The sequence below is a fragment of the Mixophyes fleayi genome, chromosome 4, assembly GCF_038048845.1.
Source record: "Mixophyes fleayi isolate aMixFle1 chromosome 4, aMixFle1.hap1, whole genome shotgun sequence".
Lineage (NCBI taxonomy): Eukaryota > Metazoa > Chordata > Amphibia > Anura > Limnodynastidae > Mixophyes > Mixophyes fleayi.
In genome coordinates, this window is record NC_134405.1 from 319,555,641 (window position 1) to 319,582,498 (window position 26,858).

The 26,858-nt window shown below is 41.0% G+C and overlaps 1 protein-coding gene across 2 annotated transcripts in view; it reads right to left on the reverse strand.

Moving 5' to 3' along the window:
* The window catches only part of ANKS1B (ankyrin repeat and sterile alpha motif domain containing 1B), an 88,502-nt gene that overhangs the window by 44,758 nt on the left and 16,886 nt on the right, over positions 1–26,858 (reverse strand). For both annotated transcript variants that reach the window (XM_075210173.1, XM_075210175.1), the window contains exon 2: positions 2,546–2,688. In XM_075210173.1, coding sequence (XP_075066274.1) covers positions 2,546–2,632 — 87 coding nt within the window. In that variant the 5' untranslated portion in view covers positions 2,633–2,688. The remainder of the gene's footprint in view (positions 1–2,545; positions 2,689–26,858) is intronic.

Here is a 26,858-nt window from a genome sequence, read left to right on the forward strand (position 1 = left end):
AAAATATTATAAGGCTACACTTAATTTAATATTTCTAGATGCAGTATAATTTAAAGAACTCTACTCAACGTTGTCCTGTAGCCCCCCTGCTGCCTCCCTCCTCACCCATCTAGTAGGACCGCGGAGGTCTCTGGTATGCCCAAGCTGTCCAATCAGCTGAAAATTGAAACACCAGTGTCAGCAAGCCTGAAGTTCAAAATTATCCTGACAGCAACCACTAGAGAATAGACTGTTAGAACAGACAGGGGCTTTAACATGGAAAGTTAGGGTTGTTGGACAATATAAACGTCAATGTAATATTGAATTAATTATAGTGTGAAAAACTGAGTTTTTAGGAAAAATGCACTGTAGAAGGTTGTACTGAACAGGAGATTAACCACGCAGGTCTTCAAAGTGTAATTATCTTTATATTCCTTTTTTAACTCTCTCATTAACAGGTCATTCAGTAAAGAGGGGGAATTGGTATTATTTATTAAATAACGAGAAGATGAAATTGACAGAAAATTGATGAGAGGAAAATGAAACCCTATATTTGCAAAATGAAAGGGATTTTCCAGAGAGTGAGACCAGTCAGTTATTCAGAATAAGGCTAAAGCAATAAACTCTTCAGCCCTAGACGTAAATTATTTTATTCCAAACTGCCCTTGAATGATGAATCAAACTGATGACTCTACCAATCTATCAATCATTTTATATTACTTTGCCTGAACTATTTTTACAGGAGCCCGGAGGCTACATATATGTGTCTAATACTGTATAGATATACATTAACTTCTCATTTCATTATCATTTACAAGAGACCATTAAAAATATCCTTGGGAAAGAAATGTTTAACTTAAGATGTGAGGCTATTAGTGGCTTGTAATCACTAATGTAATGGCCATCAGAGTATATTATACAATATTTCCCCAGATCATTATAAGTTCATACATTGTAAAAAATATAGTCTTATATTAAAGGTCGGATTGTAATAATGTGTTTCTACCTCCATAATAATACTGCAGTCGCAACCATTTTATTATTATTTTTACAGTGTTTTTAAGTAATCAATGACTATTTTCTATTTATGGGGTACATAAAGTTTAACGCTGCAAGAACACATTTAATAAACAATAAGGTAGAGTTATGAATGTGCAAAAATGTGCCAAACAGTGCCCATGCTGTTCTGTGACGTTAAATGCCTAGTTTTATACAAATGTACCTATTGTTACCAGGAGAGCATGGATCGTCTGATCAGGATGATGGTGTCAGTGGTGGGATGCATATTCTGATGGGGGTAGCTAGACCAATCAGGATCATTCCTGGCTTAATTATGATTGGCTTAATTCAGACTGGTCGTACTCATCGAATTGAAAAGATTTACGGAATCAGAAAGTGAAATTAGATTCTGAAGGTGTGGAGAGGGGGCGAATTAAAAATATGTATGGGTGCTCAGGAGATGCCAATAATCAAGAGGCATTGTATACTTTCAATGGGCACCTTTTATTTTTACCATCCAGGCGCATTTGACGTGGGTAAACTCATTTATATGTGTACAAATACCCAGACAATAAATATATTCAAAGGATTAAAAGTGACATATAACAAAGACAACAAAAATGTCAAAAATAAGGATGGACTAATTTACAAAAATTCACACCTGCAATCTTGCAAAACTATGGAATGTAGAATGATTTTACAAGGCCAGTTCCCAAAAGCAACACATGTGCATTTATCAGTGATGAGGAATAACAACCATACATTGCGTGTCTGCATTTCTGGAATTTTACCCCATACATAAATTAGCATTATGTATGGGGTTTTATTCTACACACAGAGTGCTAACTAGAAACATATCCTGGATAAAACACAGTCGATAAACGACAAACGTTATTTCAGCTCCCCATAAATATTGACATGTTTTATTCTTTTCCACTGCCTTTTGAATGAAATACGGTATGTGTGAAGGCTGTTTTTAAAACCTCTGAAGCAGAATGCAACTGACCTCTATCAAATGAATAAGCTAAAAAAACTAGTCGAGGTTTTCACAGCCTCCATCCCAGCATATATTATAACAAACAGCGGCTGGCAACCCTAATTCCTGAGCGCTAACCCAAGTACTTTACACTCTAGAGCACAGTTGACTCTAAATCGTGCAGAAAATTGGATACATGTAAATGCTGTATTTCAACCTTATGTCTGCAGGAAATAATAGGAACAATTTGAGGGATTTAAATTTAAAAAGGAAAATATTAGTGACAATGTCTTGTAAACCTTGTTTTGGCATCAAGAGACTTTTAAGTAAGAACTTGCTGTTTTGCTTATTAAAGCAAAGAACAAGGTTATGTGACTAACCAATGTTTTCTATTAATCACTTTAAATTTAGCTTGGCTGTGAGATATTTTGAGAACCTAACAACGGACCTGAGTGACAGAATTGGGTGACTGCGAAGGTGCTTCTTGTGTTTGCAAAAAAGCACACTGGAAAAAAATAATCTAATACTATTCAGTAAATGGCTTCAGTAACATGCTCTCATGTAGAATTAGGTGTCTGGAACTATTGTTACCTGAGCCATTTGTCTTTCAAGCTTCGATCTCGGTATATCATCAAAATAATTCTCGTTTCTTCTCCGCCGTCCATCCCCTTGCATCATAATGTGGGAAAAATCCAGCGATCCACCAGTCGGATACAGCTTTGCGGATTCAGTGACTGAAAATCAGAAAAATCTATATTAATAACATGAAACTAGCGAAAGACTGGTATAAGATTTTCCTAGGTGCTGCCAATGAGAGAAGATTTCTGCGCTGGCATTTATTTTAGCCTAATAAACACTTGTTTGCAGTCCTGTACATAGCAGGCAGCGTAAGCATTCCTGTCAAACAAACGCAGCACTGATGCACGCTACAGACGCTGCAGGCGATGTTTGTAGCACATAGCTGTGACACTGCCATGTGCAGGAATTATAGCATAGAAGTGCCAAGTTCATTACACTAAAACACACGGGCAGTGCTCCCAGCTTCTACTTGAAGATCTTTAATTGGAGTAATGGAAGTTAAATAGTCAGAGGAAATATTTTACAACAGACAGGCACAGGCGTGGCGCAGTGCGCTTGCTAGAAGTTATGTCACCTAAGCTGATGTATATACATGTGGAGTTTCCATTTTTGTGGAGAAATACCGTTTTATGCTGTGCAGTAGTATACTGTAGGCGAACTAGCATTGTGCTTGTACTGTGCATTCACCACTTCAAAGGTACAACAAAGAAATGGTGGATGTGTGACTGACATTTAAAGGAGTGTTACGGCTCACGACCTCCAAGATGAGCTTTTAGAACGGAGAGCGTTGAGGTCTTGACCTTCAGCAGCCGCCTTTCTCTTAGAGCTCTATGTGCTCACAGGTACTTGAATGCCCCAAGGTTTTAGGCTCAGTGTAGTAAAAGCTCATTTATGATAGCTGTAGTGCAGATGGAACCGGAGGCGCTAGCTCAGACTGGAGCGGGTGGTCAGCGGCAGGCCGAGGTCAGGGGTCTGTACCAAAAAGGCAAAATTGGTATGCAATAATAAATCCGTAAATATACGGATATACTAGGAGAGAGACACAGACAATGGCTCTCTAGGCAAGCTAAATACTGCAAGAGACTTAGTAAGACCTTTATAGAAGCTAGAAAAATCCCTGCAACATGAATTCTATTATTAATTAATTGTCTAATATTTACATTACACACAACAAAGGCAAAATTAACAAAAACACGATTAGTGTGCCTTAAATAAATTCTGCTTTAAAATATTTCTTGAATACACTTCTGCTACAGCATTAATAAAAAACAGAATCAAAACTAGTTTTCTGTTTATAGACTGTATACCAATGCATATAATATGTATAGCAGCAATGTGCTCTAGTTATCATTTTAAGAGAAGCCCTATCTTCACCCTATCTATCAAAGGCTATGTCTGAGATCCAACATCTGCTCCAGCGAAAGCTTCCCCATTCAAAGCATGGGGAAGCCTATTTAACAAGGACTGAGACATACATATACTGCACAATCATCCTTTTGCTATCTCCATCTCAGGATGACATGACGATAGTAGGAAATAACATTTTTTATATATATATATATATATATATATATATAAATAATATATATACATATATAGGGTTTGGGCTAGGCCCGAACCATTATCCCTCTTCCACCAAACTTCCCAGTTGGCATAATGCAGTCAGGCAGGTGAAGTTCTCCTGGCAACTGCTAAACCCTCCACAGTCCAGTGTCGGTGTGCTTTACACCACTCCATCCAATGCTTGCCATAGGCCTTGGTGATGTGAGGTTTGAATGCAGCTGCTCAGCCATGGAAACCCATTTCATTAAGCTCCCGCTGCACAGTTTTTGTGCTTACATGAATGCCAGTGGAAGTTCGGAACTTAACTCTTCAGCTATGGAATCAGCAGTGTTGGTGACTTTTGCGCACCATGCTCCTTAGCAGTCGTTGACCCCGCTCTGTGATTTAACGTGGTCTTCTACTTCGTGTCTGATTTGCAGTTGTTCCTAAACGCTTCTACTTTCTAATAATATCACTTACAGTTGACTGTGGAATATCCAGCAGGGCTGAAATTCCACAAACTGTCTTATTGCAAAAGTGGCATCCTATCACAGTACAACACCTGAAGTCACTGAGCTCTTCAGAATGACCCATTTTGTATCACAAATGTTTACAAATGGAGACTGCATGACTAGGTGCTTGATTTTATACACCTATAGCAACGGGTCTGATTGAAACACCTCAATTCAATAATTAACAGGTGTGGCCAAAAACCCTTGTCCATATAGTGTGTGTGTGTGTGTGTATAACTGGTAAGCAGCGGCGGACTGGCCCACCGGGATACCGGAAAACCCACTGGTGGGCCCCGCTGTCTTACGGCCACACCCCCTTTTAAAAGTGGGCGGAGCTGCTCCCGGGGACCCATTGTCCGCACCAGGGAGCCCGTTGTCCTCCCCGGCATCCCCGCTGATTCAAATGCGATCCCAGCAGCGATCGCATTTGAAAGATGACTGGCTGTCACTGATAAATGCGATCGCAGCTGCGATCATGTGACCCGCCCCCTCCCCCTGTCAACTAAAGAAACCAGCAGCCACAGGTGGTGAAAGTGACCACAACAGGTAGTACAGTCTGTCAAATGTTCTGAGTCTAGTGCAGGCTTGGCTAACCTGTGGCACTTCAGGTGTTGTGAAACTACAAGTCCCAGCATACCCTTCCAGCAATAAGCTGCTATATATTGGCAAAGCATGCTGGGACTTGTACTTTCACAACACCTGGAGAGCCACAGGTTAGTCAAGCCTGGTCTAGTGGGACAATCCCGATTTTTGGTGACTGTTCTGCCCAATCTAAGGGGCAGGTCAACACTGTGTACTCTTTGAATACACACTACATTCTTTATATACTACACTATGGTGCTAGATGTCCTTCGTGGACTGATCACCCCCCCTCTAGTGTCTGGTCTCGCCTCTATGATGGCTGGCCACACCCCCTCTGGTGGGCCCCTAGGGTTGCAGTCCCCCGGTGGGCCCTTCATGCCCCTGTCCGACACTGCTGGTAAGACTACACTCACTGCTGCCGACCAGTATCACCGGGCAGATAATTTTAGTAATTAATTGCAGCAGATTTTCTATTGCTGCAATAAGATATAATTCTTCTTAATCAAAGCACATTAATAACTAGGTGCCGATATGTTATTTTTTTCTTTAAATGTTGTAGAATTCTCTATGGATGGATAGGAGAGCATAACCAAACTGATGTTACTTTTCTTTTTTTTACATTTGTTTTTTTCCTCCTACAATAGTCAGTGGATAATTAAACAAGCATGCAGTAATTATGCAAACAGCGTAACATAGAGATCTAATTTAGCAGAGTGCGGATGATCTTGTATCATTCTTATTAGATTTAATGTGACCACTTCATAAATCATGACATTCACCTAGGAGGCAGAAGACTAACAGAATGCATCTGTGTTGTGATCAGATCAGACAGATACAATGAAGAACAATTTAACAATGGCTGAGTAACTGCATTTTTGTAAAATACCCCTCTGGAAAATACATCTACATCTGGAAAATATCAATCTACAAACAGCAGATGAATGTTGAACCACTGTTGACAAAATTTAAAGAGCAAGTAAACTGCTCGGAAATCATGGGAAAGTTGTGTATTCCTGAGCACAAGGACAGCACAGTTACCAGGGATAGTTTGCACTCCGTAGGTGCATCTTAGCCGTCACTTGCTGTCTTAGGGATCTATGTATCACTAAGATGCGGTGCACCTAAATATGCATCGTTGCACATCGCAGTGATTTACTTGAATGCATTATGTCGGGGCTACTCTGGGAGCCTCATTAAAGTGACCCCTCTCCTGCGATCTAATTTTCCTAAAAAAAGGCTTATGTCTGATATCTTAACCTGTTACCACTTCTTCCTTTTATTCAACTATTACCTTAAAGTAATGACACGAGACTTGAGGGTGGCAAAAATTAAATGATTTATTTACTATGGTGGAGGAGAATAAGGCAGTCAGTCCGACGCGTGCCAGGCAAAACCCAACTGTCCTAGCATATCCATAGGACTTTCCATCCAGGGCGCCAACAACCCCTGGGTTCAAATGGGGAACAAACCAAAACAACCCCGGGCGCACATATCTACCTGGGCGGGGCATCATGTCCTGATTTGAACTAACCCGCCCAACCTCTGGGCTATACGGAAAGCAACCACAGGGCAACCCACAGGGGCGGTACCTAAAACCGAGACTAATAGCCGTTTCACTCGAAGAAAGGCGGGTTCACCATGCCCAATAACGTAAATGTGCGCCCACACAACCACTGGCCGCCGACTGACTGCGTTTTCCGGCCAAAACTCCCTCCATCTTCGCGGACAGCCATATCTGCCGCCATAGACTGATACCCATCCTGAACAATATCCAGTCGACTCCAAATGTTCTCAGGAACCAAACGAATCAGGGAGGGTGGGTGGGCAACGTCCAGATCTGCAAGGCTGAATAATACTCCGCCCATCTAACTTATAACCTCTGAAACCACCCCCCTATGACACCGGATGAGCGTACCACCAATAGTTAACCCTTGCCTCCAGAGAATAACTCAGTTAAGAATACAGCACAGCTTTTATTAGCCTTCGCTCCTATGCAGATCTCAGTTCTTATTACCGGCAGCGCTAGGATGAAGTGCTGTGAAGAGACTTCAGCAGAATCCCGCAGGAAATGACAGGTAACGCCATCCTGAGATGGTGCTATCTATCTGCACAATGCAAAGCTTGAGGCACTGCAGAACATGGTAGTCCCCATAATAATATATGGGGACTGTGATGCTGCACGATATTTGCCTAAACGGATGAGATTTCTGTAAAATCTTCTCCGCTAGGTAGTTAATGCATAGCAAACATACTTAAGAGTGTCAAATAAGCTTGATGCATATATCCCTAGGAGAAGTCTGCATCACAATATGTTTGCTGAACTTAATCTAATGTTACATTTGGCGTATTACATCCTCAATAAACATCAACTTACAAAATACCACGAATAAGAACAGATAGTGAGAACGCATCTAATATACAGAATAAGGAATTGCAATGTACCGTTGGCCAATAATGAACACTAATGACATTTCCAGGTACAGAACATGGGGTTCTTAGGGACAGTTGTAAGACTTCCAGAATTTTGAAAGAAAAAAAACCCAGGACATTTACATACCATGATGTTTGCTCAGGTCATAAAATCCACCCTAATCCACCCTATACTTCCATTTACGTAATAAAAATAATGTAACAGCGTTATATAGCGAACCAAACAGTGACAGAACACAATTATAGGAAAGTATTGCAAATTATCTATTTAATTTCTGCTCTTCAGCAGTTTAAATAATGGGGAAATATTGTGGAAGTAATAATGTGAGTTAAATATTTTGGAGGAAGTTGCACTGTCCTAAGATAACCAGGACCCATGGAAGCCTCTGGGCAGATGGCAACTCTGCATTAGATCTGAAAAAAACTAAAGTATTTTGAACTAAATTACTCTAACCAGCATGTCATTTCCTCGGTTTATGTAGGTTATGATGATCAGGCCTGGGTTTACATTTGTAAACTTTTTGCACCCTCCCCCCCTCTAGGCCCATTGTGTTGTGCCACCTCAGCCAGGGCCATCTTTTCCATTGGGCACGATGGGCAGCTGCCCGGGGGGCCCCACGGGCAAGGGGGCCCCATAGGCACGGCTCTTAATGAGAATAAATAATCCTGCAAAAGAAAAAAACCTGCAAAAAAAACCTACAAGGGTCACTGAGCAAGTACATCTATCTATCTCTATATATCTATATCTGTATCTGTATACATCTATATATCTATATCAATGGGCCCCGGTGCACTGCTTTGCCCGGGGGCCCATAATGTTGTTAAGATGGCCCTGACCTCAGCCCCACTACCCTATGACTCCATCATTACCAGACTACAGCTATGCCTTATCAGCACCCATGATACACAGCTATTTTGGTAACAGAGGATTGAACCCCAATGAGTAGGTATGTGGGGAGTGGGCTGTATCTAAATAGGAGACGTGGCAAAGGTGAGCCCAAGGTGACCTGTCTGGCTGTCTGTGTATTCTCTTTTTGGGTAGACAGCTGGGCCCCAGCTGGCATTGCTCCTGCGCCAGCCTTCTCTGCTTCTTCCCTCCCCCTCTCCCAGACACATAACAGACCAGAATTTTTTAGCAGGAAATTGAAAAAAACCCCAGATATACCACTCAGTTTTACTGTCCTAGGATTATGGCAACGCACACTAGACAGTTTCAGAAACACATTGAGCATGCTCCAAGGGTCTCAGGACCCACTTCACTTAGCACAGACACCAGATCGACACAACACAGATTAGACTATGACTCAAGAACTCGCATAGTAGTGTGATAGCTGGGTTAGATCAGATCAGCAGAATGCTCCACAGTATCCACTGAATGATTGACAGCTGCATGTTTCTAAACCATAGTAAAAACATTCATATTCTAGTTTCCATATTCAGAGGATTTCGGCATTGTCGTCTGTAGCTTCAATACCATAGCACTGGTATTTACGAAATAGACACTAATTCGGATGAAACCCAAAGGCAACTCATTATTTAATTTATCCCTTTTTTAACAAAACCCAATAATAAGAAATTAGGTGTAGTCAAGTAAATGGGAAACAAAACCAACTGTACAAATATAAATAAATAAGCATTGATTGAAAATAAATGTATTGGTAATTAGTGGACCATTAGTGTTGCATGGAGAATCTACAAACTTAGATAGCAATTTGGTTGAATAATAGGGCAATAGGTCTTTCAGGATCAACGGTTTATTTCCTGCTAATTTCCTTTCCTTTCCCAGACTCTCTTGAGCCTGAGTTTCATCAACATTCAAGCTTAGCATTAACTCTCCAAACCCTGTACCTGTATGTTGTATGTATTTAAGTGACATCCAATTCAGTCTGTAGTATGTAATGATAACTAGTATCGTCAGTAATGTCAGTATATTCTGCGTCATAACATGGAGACAGCACAATAGGCTATGAAGGCCATTGAAGCTCATAATTTGATATGTGGGAGTAAGTCACACTCTGATCACTCATAACAACGTGTCTTATACAGACTTATGCAAACATACAGGACTTGTTCATCTTTGTGCTTGTAAAAGTGTACACCTACCTGTTTATGTAATTATATACAGCAAAAGTAAACCAGTATTTACCCAGAGCATAACAGTTGGGTGGTGGAGGGTGGATTTACATGGGTACACAAGGGTGGGAGTGAGGTAACCTAACTGAAATGCCATGACTTACACGGCATAGTGCATCCGGTGAGAGAGGGTCTTAGAATACTGGCAGTGACAAACCATTGGCAAGCCAGCTCACCCATGAACAGATAGTCCATAGATTGGCCTGGTGAAGCGGTAGAGTCCTCCTATCGTTGCCAACTAGTGTCACCGGGTAGCATCGCTCAATTAGCTGCAATAGAACATATATGGTTTTGGTGCTGGATCATAAACAGACCTCTTGTACTTATTCCATTACCAGCCACAAGAAAAGGGCTTAGAGTGGCATTGGGTTTTACCACTACACCCGTAATGGAAGGGGTGCTTGGTGCTGCATCCATTAAGTGGGGAGCATAGCGGGTTAGATTTTTGTTTTGAATACTGTAGGGTACTAGTAGGGAAGAGTAAGCATGTGTGCAGGGTGTAGAACAGTGATGGCTAACCTGTGACACTCCAGGTGTTGTGAAACTACAAGCCCCAGCATGCTTTGCCAGCTATCAGCTAGTTATCTACTGGCAAAGCATGCTGGGGCTTGTAGTTTCACAACACCTGGAGTGTCACAGGTTAGCCATCACTGGTGTAGAGTATACATGCACATGGATGATGTAGATGTGCGTGCGGGTAATGCTGAATAGCAGAGGACAAGACTTTAACCCATACGTATATATTAATGAACCACAGATACTGGAATCTGCCTGAACAGCACCAAAGTGATTTATTTCACCCACAGACTCAGTGACAGCAGCAGCTGCACACATATATTTCAGAGACAGTCTTTGCCTATAGAGGTAACAGTGGGTAACCAGCCTGCCAATCTGTCTTAACTCTGGCTCACCTGTGAGAACGCCGCACCAGTTTCTTGGCACGCCTGCCCAACCCATTTTAATTTCACATCCAATTTGTATAACTGCTCTTTCCCAGTGTGTGGAACAAGTTAATAGACGGCACACAGACATATGTGATGTTTGGCCTGGGTCCCGGGGAGGGCCAGGATGCATCTGTCGCTGTGCAGAGAAATAAGCTGTGGTTTATGCCCTTGAACACAGCTTCTGCTGCCTGGCCTGACATATAGAGTACTAGACGATCTTGACATCAGGTGGATATGACCCAAAGAGAGCAGCGTTGGCGAATGGCCATAAGTCAACGGGACCGTCTGACGCTTCTTTGAACTTGAGAAACGATAACACTCCACAAAAGCATCAACCTAAAGCTCACAGGGGGAGACCTCAGGCAGACTCGGTATGGGCAATGAAGTTTGAAAACGTCAGAAAATTCCCCTCTGATATAACAAAATTAATAAACAAACAGTTCAATAGTCTACATTAATGTGCATCAAAAGTTAACAAAATAGAGGTGATAAGTGAAGAGCAAAAAATTAAATTAAAGCAGAATTATTATATTTTTAACAAATGTGTCAAATATATTTATTTTTATTTAAAAAAATGATAGCAGTTTAAGAGTAAATGCTACTTTTGTACTACAAACTCCCTCAAACTCTGCATTTGAGATAGGTACTGGGCTACATAGGGAAAGAAAGGGTAAGTTCTGTTAACTGGGTCAAATCTCACAATCTCTCTCACTGGACTCCAAGGATGGGGGAAGGGAAGACAATGTACAAAACACGCTTTACCAGTAAACTGCTGGGATGTTTTTATTAAGACCATTTTGGAGAAGGGGTCAATTTAGCACTGACTACAAAATATTTAAAGGATAACCCAAATTTGAAAATTTAGTTTTGGATGTAGTTAAATAATATCATACTTGCCAACTTTTCCTCGTTGACTTCAGAGAGATCTTGGGGGAGGTGGGCGTGAGGGGGCGGGGCTTGACGAATCGCATCATTTTGGTCCGCCTTAACGATTGTCACAATTTGGCCAATTACAGCAGGGGGCAGGGCTAAGATGACGCAATATTTGTGTCATTAAGCCCCGCCCCCACCACTTATCTATTGCGGGGGCGGGAACTGGGAGGCTGCTCTGCTCTCCCGTGAGGCCTCCCAGAAATGCGGGAGTCTCCCGTACATTCCGGGAGAGTAGGCAACTATGCGTTAAAGAAAAGCAGCTAATGAATCTCTAGAGACTGAACTGTTTTTTACATTTCTGTCTCCATTACTGAAGTCATGTTGTCTTACCTGTCAGTCTTTGATTAAATCTTGGTCTCCATGAAAATGGCCACCTCCATAGGCCTCAATACATGGACATAGGGCACAATTTCTGAACTGTGTCATCATGCCATAGATGGCAAAGCCAACCACGTCTTGTACTGGCTCAGCATCAGGGAGAATGCCAGACTCTTCAGGGAGTGAGGGAGATCACCCCTACTCCCTGACATTCAGGGAGAGTTGGCAAGTATGAATAAGATATGCTATAATCCATAACTTTACTTACCTGTGGTCAGGCATTCTCCCTGAGCTGCAGGGAGCCCTGAGAGTTCAAAGATTGCCCTCCTTTCTCTTATTAGAGTGGCTTCCTTACAAACATACAGAAGTGTTGTTTAGACCCCTCCCAGGGGAGAGGCATTGACCACACTGTTTGTTTTAAACAGGCAAGCGGTATAAGAATAGAGGTGTCAGGTTAGAGCCCTCAGTAGTCCTGCCAGACCGGAAGCCCTGGAAAAAGTAGAATTCTGTATTATAAGTTGACTCATTTATCAGTTTTAGGTTAGCTCTACCACCTACTGAAAGATTTTTAAAGCTTCCCTCCCAGTTTGGCAAATCACTTTAGTTCATCTGGGGATGTAAAAGTGGCTGCCGAGCGGAGATTAAAAATATATACAGAAACCGGCACCGGCTGGGACTATATATCCCTAAGTCCCCAACGGTTGGAACTGAAATGTGAATGTGTCAGTTGCAGTACGGAGAGGATTAATAATGTTTTTACTGGACACCAGGGTGAGGGAGAGAGGAGGCAGACCTATGTGAGGAGGAGAAAACTAATTGAGACAGATCTGTGAGAATACAGTTATATATTAATGATAATGATCTATTAAGAGATGTATATGTAAAAGGCTGTATTTGTGGAGATCAGTATCTATGAGAAAAAGCATCTGATGATAGAAATATATGAAAAGAGATTTATCTATGAAGCCAAAACGTCTGTGAGAAGAATCATAGTTTTGAAAAAAAACAACCCTCTCGAAAAAGAAACAGTAAGAAAATAGGTATTGGTGTATCAACCTGGTTCTTGTGAGTAAACCTGAAAAACTATCATACCTTATATTACATAAACCTGAAGTGAAAGGGAGATAGAGATTTAACACCTGCATCAGTATAAATATTTATTTCAGAATCTGTGATCTAGATTCACTCAATATATTAATTGCATCAGTATAGATATTTATTTTAGAGACTGTGATATAAGTCCATTCAATATATTATCTAATTATTAGAAATACCAGATTTCAGAGACTGAATTATATATCAATTTATTATATAATCTGCATCATTAGTGATATGGAATTCAAATGCATATCTGGAGAAAATAAAATGTACATGTAACCAAGCAAGAAGTAGCTACCAACGGCATTATAAGAGCACCAATGACAGCTTCGCCTGGAAATGAGGAATATTGGAAGAATCAATAGTGTGAACTGTGAAGTTTTTAGTGTGTTATAATATTAATTATTTAATATTTTTTCTAAGTAATGAGTGCAATTTAGTATTACTTTCAGGCTATTATAAAGTAATTTAGTTATGATCTATATATAGGTGTTAGACATAGTAATATTTTATAGTGCGTTAGGATAAGTTTTTAAAGGGAATTTTATAGTCTATTAGAAATAGTTAGCATAACATCAAAATTACATAGATACTGTCAAATGTATTTTTGGATAAAGACAATATATAATAGCATGAAATATATATACATTGTTTTATCTTATTTTATTTTATCATTTTATTTGATGTGGCATTTCTACTGCAATTATATTTGTTCGCGTTCTGAAGAGATATGTGAGCAGCAGTGGAAGAGTTAATTCTAGATGTTCCAAATAAGTATTGTTGGACAAAGAAGTTCCTCGCTTCTTAAAGGCCCCATCGCAGACTTGGGAACTCAATGGACTATGAAAAGCCTATATACTATCTCAACCAATTGTAATATGGCATTTAATTTGCAACACAGCCTATGGTTCACTGTATATAAAAGTAACGGTTTTGTCTCTAAAAAGTATAATTTCAGACTTGAAATTTGATGATAATATTATCACAGCACCAGCATTTATTTTGTAAATATTTTTTTTTATACTTTTTCTTACAGTTCCTTTGCTGCAGAAATTCAGTCATTGCTTTTTCAATACTATTAATACATTTGGATGTATTAATACATCCAAATGTATTAATATATCTAGAGTGCATCTAAAACTCAACCACAGTTGTGATTTTAATAAATATTTATTCCCTAATTGTACATCTATTTAAAATATATATTTTTAAAGTAAGTGATACAAACACAACGATTTTACATGTACTCCCCTTAGCAGGAATAAGGGAGTGTTACAGTTATTTGACCGATTTTGAAATCTCACTCACACTTACAGTTGCCACTGACTTCTGTGAGTTTAGGTCAGCATTACGAACTTGCATCCTCTGTTGGTACAAAAAAAATATAAAAAAACTGCTTGGTAAATCAGGCCGACATAGATATAGGGGCTATTTATTAAAAGGTCGAAAAGCCCAAATTGATAAGGGCAGAGTAGCGTGAGATCCTCAACTTCTAGAACCGCTTTGCAAGATGTTCACCTTTAGCAGCCCCCTTTCTGAGGAACTTGTTACATTTCACAGTACTTGGTTGCTCCCAGGACTTAGGCTCGTGTACTAGCAGTTGTTGATCTAGCACCTGCCCGGTGGTGAGGACAGAACGCAGTTGGAGGGATTAAGCAACTAGGATATATTAGCAGAACTCTGAGCCAGACAGGAAAGGGTTACTGTGGAGTGGACAGCACAGAGCAGCAGGTAGTGAGCAACCAGACTGCAAGTAGCAGAACTCTGAGCCAGATAGGCAAGGGTTAATGTGAAGTCATCTGGTACATGTCTGTTGAATTGGACAGAACACGGAAGCAGGTAGCGAACAACCAGACTGTAAATAGTAGAGCTCTGAGCCAGGCAGGCTAAGGTTAATGCAGAGTAGTCTGGCAATTGCCTGATCAAGTGGACAGCTCACAGTAACAGGTAGTGAGCAACCAGAATGTATTTGGCAGAACTCAGAGTCAGGCAAGCGAGGATCAGGAGAACAGAAGACCTTTAAACAAGCCAGGGGTCAGGGCAGGTAGAAAGATGAAAGCAAATCTGTTTAACAAAGCCAAGAGTCTGGAGTGGAGAAGACAGCAATTCCTATAAACTGTCCAGGTGAAACACTGATAGCAGAACAGGTCAGGATACCCGGCACACTAGGTCAAGTAAGAAATATCACCAGCATTGGTATGCTGGTGGGAAGAGGTTTACAAAGGCAACAGCACCAATCAGAACTGCAGGATGATTAGCTGCATGAGTGTAGTAGGTGATTGCACACCTGAAGATGCCAGACTAAGAACTGAATGAAGCTTGTAACTATTTCCTAGCAACCAGCTGAATCAGTGACCTGCAGGAATGATCCTACACATAGTATCAGCAGTAATTACACAGATGATAGATCAACCAAACAGGAGAGCTTCTATTCTTAACACTACTGCTAGCAAAAATGTGTGATAGGGCTTTTTTTTTTCGTTTCACCCAATACACCACCAGTAATAACACTGCTATGGTGTCAGGCGCTGTTCCTGCACTTCTCCTAGGTGCAGGGGATAGTCGCTTTTCCGGCCCTGGGTCGGCTCGCTGCGCACGCCTTCACAGAAACTATCGCACCCCATTGCTAGGCAGTGGGACGCTCTTCTGTGGCTTCCTGTCAAAGGTCAGCTGTGTTCTGACCGCTGAATCAGATCTCTCTTCTACCTATAGAAGGAACACGCTGGCACTATTAGGGTGCTAGAGTAATGGTTCACCCCAGCTCCAGCACTTCCTGTATACTCCAGTCTCCTGTGTTTGCTGACTTCTGGCTTGTTCCTTGGCTTATACTCCTGGATGTTTATATGGTTCTGCACAGCTTGTTTGGTATTGACCTTCTGCTTGCCTGCAAATCACAGGTATATTACTGTATACAAACACTCAGAAAACTACAGTTCCCCAGAGTGCCTCTGGGAAGTGAAATGCAAATTGTATCTGCTATTTTGGGATGGGCAAACGGCAGTTAATGAACTAGAAGGTTCCAGGAGATTCTTGGGCAAAAGGAGAGGAGCCAAAAACGGACTGGCTAGTGAGATAAGTGATGTGTGTGACTGCTGGCTGAACTAATGTAGGATCTTCCCACAAAGAGTCACTGAATGCTATGGCTGCATTGTTGTCCTGAGGGATGTTTGCAGCCAGCCCAGAAAGAAGCACCTTTGCAGTATAGGAAAAGATATATCTTGCCACTGCCCAGGAGATGTCAGCAAGACTTGTATGAAGACAGATATGTTGCTTTTGCTTTGCTTAAGTTAAAGTTATTTAATTGACACATCAAATTGTGCTATTAAAATCTCTGACCAAGCACTGGCTAAAGAAAGAGATTGTTCCAGCCAAATCTGCTGCATTTAAAGTTATCTGCAAGCTGACTGAAACTGCCTAAAATGGATGCCGATGAGAGAATTGTTGTTTAACCCTACAGTTGCTGGGAGAGAGTTGTTTAGTCCATTAGACGGATTGCTAAGTGCACACTGCCCATTACACTGGAAATCGTTTATTGTGCAGAACTGCTGTTGTTTACGAAGCTCAGGAGTCACGCATGCATCAAGGTGACTACTGATTTCAACTTGTACAAGTAAATAAACTTCATGTGTCAGCTGACACTTCGCTTAAACCTGTGGATTAAAATGTACCCCCTTGGGTTCTGCACATCATAAAATGAACTAGAAAGCATCTAACCTAAACAAGCTGGATTAATCCTTGTTGAATCTCTATTGATTTTTGTCTTAATTTTGATTAATTGCACTAAAAGTATTGTGATTGATTAGTCTAAATTATCTGCTGCCACAGCATTTAGTATAATGGTCTAATTAACTTGTAGCAACTGGTTGTCTCCTAAAGTATCTATCCAGTGAAATCCATTTCATTGAAGCACAGTGGCTAAATTTAAAGTGGGATATATTTATTCAGTGACCTATGTCGATTTATGTTTGCATATTGTTGAACCAAGATTCCTAAAATGTTATTTATTTTGTGACATGTTGAATAAGATTGCATGTTGACTGTATCATGCTATTATTTCTCTACATTACCGCTACGTATCTGCTGCTGTGGTAAAACCTTATGCAACAAGCAAAGAGAATAAACCCACGAGTTTATGCAGTTTAGCCCTGTGTTCCTTGTTTTATTCCTACACAACTGGGGGGACCTTCGCCTCTCTACCATACTGCCGGGCCTGTAGAATCCTGCCTTATATTACTTTTGGGGTGTCAACCATCCGCCCCATTACTACTGTTCCTGATGCCTCTTCTGATTATCCCACTATGCTGCGCTAATTGGCTTTGACCCGGATCGTTCGACCATTCCTGTTCTACTCCCCACATCGCTGGTGACTAACTTGAAGAACCTGCGCATCCCATGCAGCGAAGTCCATACCTCCTTGCGAGGGTCCCTGGCGAAGACCGGGGGTGCTCTAGACTCCACGCCTCCCTGTTTAGTTGCGAAAATACCAGCCAGTGGCTCGTATGGTATTATTAACCGTGACATATGGCCAGTAGTGAATCGCATGATTAAACCCTGCTTCCGCCCTGGATCCAGGAGGGTCCCTGCTCTCCTGGACTTCCTAAAAATGGTGATCCTCTCTGACATTCCGGCAGTGTAGGCAAGTATGCCAACAGAGTGCCCACTTCTCCATTTCCATGTTTGGCGTGGCGTGGCAGACTTGGTAGAAGCCTCTAGGTGTGTTGTGCCATAATTTGTATTGATATAGAGAGGCTGTAGACCAAGAGCACAGAAAGTAATAAAACTGATTTGCAGTACGTCCATGTAGTTCCTCAGCTCACATGTCTTATCTGTCTTGACATGACACCTTGTCAGTAGTTTTGTGGTATGCCATGTCTGGAAACGCCTCTGTGTGTTCATTGGCTTTTTTCTTTCCTCTCAATCTCTGTCAGCCTTTTCTTTTCCACACATTGGGAACAGATCTAAAATATCATCGGACAAGTGTATTTTCAAGGAATGATTTTATAACACTCCATTTGAGCGACGTATTGGTAGGTCTGAAAGCTGTCACACAGCCTGTGACTCATCATTGCAGGCAGACACTTCTTCCTATTCTCCTCTCCCACACACACTCCTCCTCTCAGGGCTCGTTCACACATATGCTCTGGGAAATAAGTAAAAATGCATGAAAACGAACGCGCTTTAGAGTTGTCTTTTAAAGTAATATCCATGTGCTTTTCATGTGTTGTGCTCTTACCAATATAACTGATTATACTGATAGCACGCTTGGGAAATAAGGCGAGCTACGTTCTAAAATTTTAAATGTGGGGTTAACATTTCAGAAGGCGATTGTGTTAATGAACCAAAAAGAAAGCGCTAATAATATTTTTGATAGGCTTTTACTTAGCGACTGAAAACAAATTAACACTCAATCACACCTATGACCCCCCTTCACAAATAAACACATTAAAGCAGCATTAACAATAGGACAGATTAGAGTCAATGTTGCCTTTCTCACCATTGTGTTTTAAAATTTGAATCCTTCAATTAAAATGTTAATTCCACAACACAACCTACCTAAATTTTACCAGTACATTATTGGTACAATTACAATGCTTGAAAGGGGCATGGAAAACGCATTCAACGTGGGGCACTAAAGTGCGCATTTCATGCATTTTACCTATTTTTCTTGCCCATATATGTGAACGAGCCCTCAGTGTCCACCTCATCTTTCTTTACTCACTATGTAATTGTCTTCTTGCAATCCCACCGCCTGCCCTTTACCACTTTCAGACACGGGATCAATTAACCCATTTTAATAATGACCCTTATCGGTTATCACAGGCCCAATGGCGCAACTACTGCCGGAGTAGCCCATGTGGCTACTATGAGACGCGGCGATGAGGGGGACCTGGCGATGTTGGTCTATCTGCTAGGGAAGCTTCCGCTCTGATATTTTCACCATGCACAAGACCTAGCTCATCACCGTTTGGGAGGGGATCTCCATGTCCCCTTTAAATTTTCCTATAGTGCCTGGTGATTGAGTGTTAATCCCTTGCACGCACCCATATCTAGTTCTTAAAATAATAAAATAAATAATAATTCTACAGTTGTGCTCAATGGAAAAAAAAATATCATTATAATTGTAGCATATTTACTTTCACTTGCTGACTATGGTTTCTGATTCATTAAAGAAAGTACTCAGTTTCTTGCTTAACTGTCCTTAATGAATCAGGCCCTATGTCAGATTTGCTTTATCTAGTTTCCAATAGGAAGAAGAGGATCAGGTGAATGTGAGAGATCAGAGACAAAGGAACTTGACGTTTGGCTGTCTCCATAATGTGGATACGACCGTTTCAACACACACAGCACGATGAACAGAAAACAAACAGGGTTTTCAATGACAAACCTGTTCAAAATACTTTTATGTTTTCAAATGTATTGTTTTTGTACTTATTTTTCTTATGATAGAGTTTAGAGCGCAAATAATGTCTTATACCCACACATTTCTGTTTCACTGCACCACTGGTACATCTCTCTATAATTACTCAAAGGTTGTTTCAACAGCAAGGACCCAGTCTTGAAGGTGATCTAGATCTCAGTGTCAACTCTCACTTATTGTCCTGGAGCTTAGTACAGTGCCAGTAGACATATAGAAAGTAATGCCTGGTAGCACAAATGTCAAACCTCCATAACGTTATACAGATCTCTTATAAATATAGAATAATCAATAATCGGCTCTTAAAAGGTCCCTAAGTGCAACATAATCATATTTAAGTTTTGTATCATGTTAGAAATAGTGGTCTAAGTGGTAACGCCATCTATGTGAGCAGCACAATGGCTTAGTGGCTAGCACTTCTGCTTGACAGCACTGGGGTCATGAGTTTGATTCCCGACCACGGCCTTATCTGTGTGGAGTTTGTATGTTCTCCCTGTGTTTGCGTGGGTTTCCTCCGGGTGCTCCGCTTTCCTGCCACACTCTAAAAACATACCAGTAGGTTAATTGGCTGCTATTAAAAAATTGTCCTTAGTCTCACTTGGTCTCTGTGTGTCTATGTTAGGGGATTTAGATTGTAAGCTCCAATGGGACTGGGACGGATGTGAGTTCTCTGTACAGCGCTGCGGAATTAGTGGCGCTATATAAATAAATAGATGATGATGATCAATGTTACACGATATATAACAGGCAGTCTTTGCAAACTCTATACTGTGTCCATACAGCAATTACAAAAGAAAAAGAAAGTTAAAAAAAGCAGGTCTTTAAAGGTTACCTTTTAAGAAAACAATATACTCTGTTCGACCTAATCACAATAAAATCTATTTAGAGCATCAATGCGGTGTAATTTTATTTAATTAAATTCAATTCAATTATTTCAATCCTTTAAATGCAATTGAAACAAAAGCACTTCTGCACTTACAACAAAAATAACCCTTTAATTGTATATAAATGGAAAAACAGAAAAAAGTAGCTCTGTATATTATGTTATTTTCTTTCTTTATATATTTTTTTCAAACACATTTTTCATCATGTATGTGTGGTAAATGCATAAAAATATGAATTACCCCCTTGCCTCCCAGTGACCCTTTAGTATCTTTTCTGCTCTGTATTTTTATAATTGGACAGCAGGTGGCAGCAGCATACTGAGCCAGGAGTCCTCCAAGCTGCCACCACTTCAGTAGGTACCCACACCCTGGGGCAACAGTACTGTGCTCTGACATATCCCCACCGGGTCACTGGGTGGCTTCTTATCTCAGATCTGGTTCTGGTTTATTATGTTTACCTATTTTTCATTCAGCGGCTTATACAGTATATACTGTACTGCTCTTTGGTTTGAAATTGTTCTGCTCCTGATAATGCTTTGGGAGGCCTTGTTGCTTTCCTAGGGGTAAATTTACTATACTCTGGGTTTGAAAAAGTGGAGATGTTGCCTATAGCAACCAATCAAATTCCAGCTGTCATTTTGTAGAATGTACTAAATAAATGATAACTAGAATCTGATTGGTTGCTATTGGCAACATCTCCACTTTTTTAAACCCGCAGTTTAGTAAATATACCCCATAGTCTTATTTGAGGTTGCGTACACAAACCTGTGGATCTTCTTTCTCTAACTGTGTTGGGACTCTTACTTGACAGTTCCTACTCTACTCCAGCCAAGTAGAACAGATCTCTTTCTGTTCTGCCTTAGCCCAATTTCTGGAGCCTCCCATCTAAACAAAGGATAATAAATAAATACTGAGGCATTCTACTTTGTCTTAGGAGTCACAGAGTTACAGAAGTTGAACTCCAAAGAATTATTTATGGTCATTACAGATGGCGCCTTTCACAATCACAATGGCTTCGAAGCAGCCATCAAAATGTATTAATCAAGTGGAAGGTCATATTTTACTAATTGAGTTATTGATTGCATAGATCTTATATTAAAATGTGAAAATGATCAGAAATATAGTCAGAATATGCCCTTTTCTTACCCAACATGCTACCAACACTCATCCATCTGCCATCTTGACTACAGTAAACTTCCTGGTATTCTCTTCACCAACCTATCCCCACTTCAATCCATTTTAAAGGCCACTGTAAGAAGCATCTTCCTCTCTCAACCAGTTTATTAGCTACCTAACCTGCACTATTTCAGTAGGGATCCCTACCCTGGGACCCCACCATTAGTTTATTCTGGACACTAAAAATCACTATTAGACGCAGAGAAGAAGATACCTTTCACCACTGTGGCCTCCAGAAAGTGAAAGAGTCAAACAACTATTAACTGGACAGTAGCCACTGCCATCCAGGTCCATAGGGGATGGGTGGCGGTACTGCATGGATGAACAGACTGGGTTGGGAGCAGGAACCGGACAAAGATGATATCCTGGTGGGACTTCCATGAAACTGATTCACTTCGAAAAAGAAACTAATGAAGCTGGCCACATATGGTGTTATATTATAGCCGATAATGGGTAACTGTCCAAATATTGCAAAGTGTGGCCCCAACATTACCTTGATGTTGGATAATAATTCTACTGAAATTGATAGGATCATTATCGGGCATAACTGCAGAAAGGTTTGTGGTTATCTTCTGACCACACAAACAGGCCACGCTTAAGCTAGAAGCAATATAGCCAATCAACTTAAGAGACGTATAGCTGGACTCGTCTTATTGGGCCATCCGTTGGTCTGGCCAAATTGTACAATGATCTTGCATCTCGAGTTCAGCAGCAGAAGTGGCTTGTGTGTGGCCAAGTTTAGACTTCAAAGCATAACATCCATTATTAAGAGGGAGGTAATATAGAGTTCTTGTTCCCTGAATTCTTAGCATGCTCATAAATGACTGATACATCTTGGAATTTGTAGTTTAGTAATACAGATCATGGTGACGATTACCTCTCCCAGAACTGTCGCCCATTCCTACTTGTCCATAGGAAAGTGAGCTTTTTTACTATCTAAGCCATGGGTTGTGGAAATCGTCCCGGATCAGATGGATAAGAGTACTTTACAGCAATTACTAGGCAATAATAGTCCCTCTGACCAGCTAGTATTTATTTCCTGTTTTACAACCTAACACTGTGTGTGATAGACCACTCAAAGCCATATTAAACATTACACAATCATTTTTATGCTTTGTAAGCTAAAGCACTCATTAGTGCTAAAGGTAGAAATGTACCATTGTAGATGGAAATGTGTGTCAGTGCATATTGTGCATTCATTACTTTATCACCCACATAAATTAAATGGCAGATGTTACGGAAGAACAATCCTTCAGGACTTGCTCCTCCCAACACATAAGAGGTCTGTTAAAAGCCCAGTAACATAATAACTAATAGCAATAACACATATATATGTGACAACATGCACAAGTTTTCACAACTGAAGATATATGATATCTGGTTAAGCCAATGGGGGAAAGATTTTCAGGCTTTTCGGACTTTAATGTTGGCCTCTTGTTCATACCTCTTAAACACACTTGACTAACAATTGGGACAAGTTAAGCTATGCTCAAGAACCCACAGGACCTGATCAACCAATAGGCTGATCAGACTGCAGCCCAGGGCAATCGGTCCCGGGGGGAAGGGGCGACGTGTTGTCGCCTGCATCTACAATTTTTTTAACCATCCTACATGTATTCATAGGTGGTGGCCATTCCCGAGGCTGGATTCATCGGACCGTTTCTGGTCTAAAGAGTGGCGGCCCAACAGTTACTATAGCAGACCGGCAGCCTGACAGCAGATCTGATTGCTGAGATGTGGACTATTCAGACTCCAACTCAGACTTAGCGCCAGAGTATACTTACTAGTAGCTTTTTCTAATATCCCAGAGGTAACAGGGCGACATGTGAAACTTTATAAGTTTCGTATGAATTGTATTGTTATGTTCCTGCCCCTCTTTCCAAGGGTCCTGTGGATGTGACTTTAGACAACATTGAGCATTGTGTACACAAAAGCCACCAATCGATGTCTCATAAGTCCCTTGCCACACCAAGTAGCCAATTCCATGCCTTTCCCACGTAACATATCATACCCAGTTCATCATAGGTCGACATCTGATAGGCCCATTTGTTACACAGTTGTCTTATAGCTATATCTAAGTGGGAGCTGAAAACAATACACCAAGCACTACAACAGAATGGTAACAGCAGGATATCATGGTAAGAAATTTGATAGGGGGGTAATGCCAAAGGAGATGTCTTGTAGGCGGGAGATAGATGTGGGCAGCATGGTGGCTCAGTGGTTAGCACTTCTGCCTCACAGCACTAGGGTCATGAGTTCAATTCCCGACCAAGGCCTGCGTGCAGTTTGTATGTTCTTGCCGTGTTTGCGTGGGTTTCCACCGGGCGCTCCAGTTTCCTCCCACAATCCAAAAACATACTAGTAGGTTAATTGGCTGTGATCAAATTGACCCTAGTCTGTGTGTGTGTGTGTGTGTGTGTGTGTATATGTTTGGAAATTTAGACTGTAAGTTCTATTTGGGCAGGGACTGATGTTAGTGCGTTCTCTGAACAGCAATGTGGAATTAGTGGCGCTATATGAATAAATGATGATGATGATGATCAGAGAGGAGGTGAGGTGCCGGTCTCACTCACATCTAAGAGGGTGTGAGGAAGAATATTTTGAGATGAGGATTTAGATCATAATCATCAACATTTATTTATATAACGCCGGCTGATTCCGTAGCACTTAACAATTGGGAACAAACAGTAATAAAACAATACTGGGTAATACATACATACAGAGAGGTAAGAGGGACGTGCTCGCAAGCTTACAATCTATGGGACAATGGTTTGATACACAAGGGTAAGTTCATCATATTGAATATTTGTGCAGCTAGAATGCAAAGGTTACAAAGTATTAAGTGGCTGTATGCTCAGTCACACAACTATGTTGGCCAGAGGGTTGTTGTCTTGTGCTAGCTGTGTAGAGGGTGGTAATAGGGTAACCTAGGGAGATTAAGAGGGTGGTAGAGGAATATAATAAGCTTGTGAGGAGGTGGGTTTTCAGAGAATGCTTGAAGGTTTAGATGAATTGCTATTCATGTTGTTGAGGACTTTGTAGGTAGAGTGTGAACATTTGCAATTGTATTGGATTTTGGAGGATATGGGGAGCCGGTGTTAGGATTTGCAAAGTGGTGTAGCAAATGTGGAGCTGTGGAAGAAGAATGGGGGAGGTGGTATAGGTGGACAGAGAAGTGAGTTTAAGGGTTGAAAGAAGCATTGGTGGTTAAAGACTGGAGGGATATTAGGGAAGTGAAGTAGGTCTGCTGTGTTGCAAGATGAGAAGATGAATGTTGCGGTTGGAGCGAAATCTTCATCAATATCAATCAGCAGTCTGGGTCAGCGCTTTTGAAGGTAGAAGGTCTGTGTGCTGCACCATGGTTAAGGTTTGGATCGCTGTAGACAGTGTGGGGTGGCTGGAGCTGCCTTGTCTAGGGCTGAAGTGAGTGTGCTGTTGTAGAAAGCCAGATCAGTGCAGGACAGGGTATTTGTAGGTGAGAGGAGTAGTTAACATGAAGATGAGTAGTAGATCGGGTCGAAAGCATTTAAGTGTTACTGTGAACATGTGGAAATGAGTGCAGGGATGCCATGAGGTAAGGTGTGGCTTAAGGAAAGGAGGTCAAGGTCGGAGAACAAGCAGGTCAAGTTGGAGAAGCTAGAGATGGAGCAAAATAAAGATAAGACAAGTTCAAGGGAGTGTCCATCACAGTGGGTCATATATGAAGTCTATTGTTCAAGATCAAATGAAATATGCAAAAGAAGTTTTGAGAAGCAGTTGATCTTGTAGTGCAGGACAATGGAGGAGGTGGAGATTCTCTGCCGCCAGCCCGTGGAATAATCACATAGGTGACCACGTGACCCAGGACACTCACACTTGGGCTCAGCGAGTCAATCAGCTAAAGAGAGATGACAACAGTGATATCAGTTGATCTCAGTGAGTCCAGCAGCTCATCTTAGATGGTTGGCTCTTTCAGTAGATCAAAACAGCCTTGTTTTTGGTGTGATGACACTCCTCAGAAATACCGTGTCATTGTTTTCCACAAATAATAGCCACTTTATATTTGTGATAAGAAAATTATGTGGGAAGTAGAGCGTAGAGCTGTACATCTACCTCTTAACTGCTGCAGAAAATGACGCCATCACCACCCGCGACTTGGCTTAAAGTGGCGATGGACGGACCCGCCTGTCATTTATGTCATGTAAGTACTATTTTAGGGGTTAGGGGTATTAGGGTTAGGAGTTAGGGTTAACTGTAATCATAACACTATCCTTAACCCCTAAAATAATACATGACATAAATGACAGGCGGGTCCGTCCATCGCCGCTTTAAGCCAAGTCGCGGTTATTTTCTACAGTCGGCAAGAGAGCGAGTCGTGATATGAAGTAATCTGCATTCTGGTAAGTAGTTTATTTTGCAGGTCGGTGTACTATTGAATCGGACTCCTCACGTCGTTGTCTTCGGTCGGGATAGTCAGTACCGTGAAACTGACTACCACCGAAAAATATAGATATAGGGAAATGAGAAGGCAGAGGAGAACAGGTCATTATAATTACCAATAATGTACATTAAGTCAGAACATCATCTCTAAGAACTCGCACAATATTATTCTGCTGTTCATGCTACAAATGTGTTAAGTATGATTATTTATGTTTCTTCCCCCTCCAGTCATTCTGTGGACATGACGTCTGTTGGTAATAGCTCTAAGCAGCACCTCAGACTTGAATTAATAAATACAATACTCTAGAGAAGTGGGATACAAGATGTGATAGACTCCTAAAACAGCCCTTAGTTTATAAAGAACATGAAAGTGTAAATCTCCACCTTATGAGGATTCTAAAGACTTACTAAGGTTTATTGCATTTTAACAGGCCATAATGGCTACATTTAACAGGTAATATGGGGTACAATCTAAATAGCATTGGTGGGATTTGTTGTGAGAGATAGCCTGAATCAAAAAAATAAAGTTTGCAAATCCTGTGTCAAGAATTATTATTACGGGGGGGATGGGGGGGTCATTATAAGAGTTGCAAGTCACTATTGTTATTTAAATGCAGTTCAATGAACGTCCAACAAGTGTGTTGAGTGCTTACCTTTATATAACATTTGGAGATTATGTAGTACTTGCTTTTTTTTATTTCTGCTAAACGTTTCATTATAAAAAGAAAAGACTGTTGTTTGTTTTTTTTGTCATGCGTGCCACTAATCTGCCAATAAGAAGCTGAGGGTTACTTTCTAGGAAAGGACCAGCCATGGCCAGGTCCTGAAAGAGCAGACATTTGAATAACCGTCTCTACAGGAAGAATAGACATTTGAAGCCAGGGTCAATAGTCATAGGACGTTCATAGTCAAGGTACAAAGCAAAAGTTTTGTATCCAA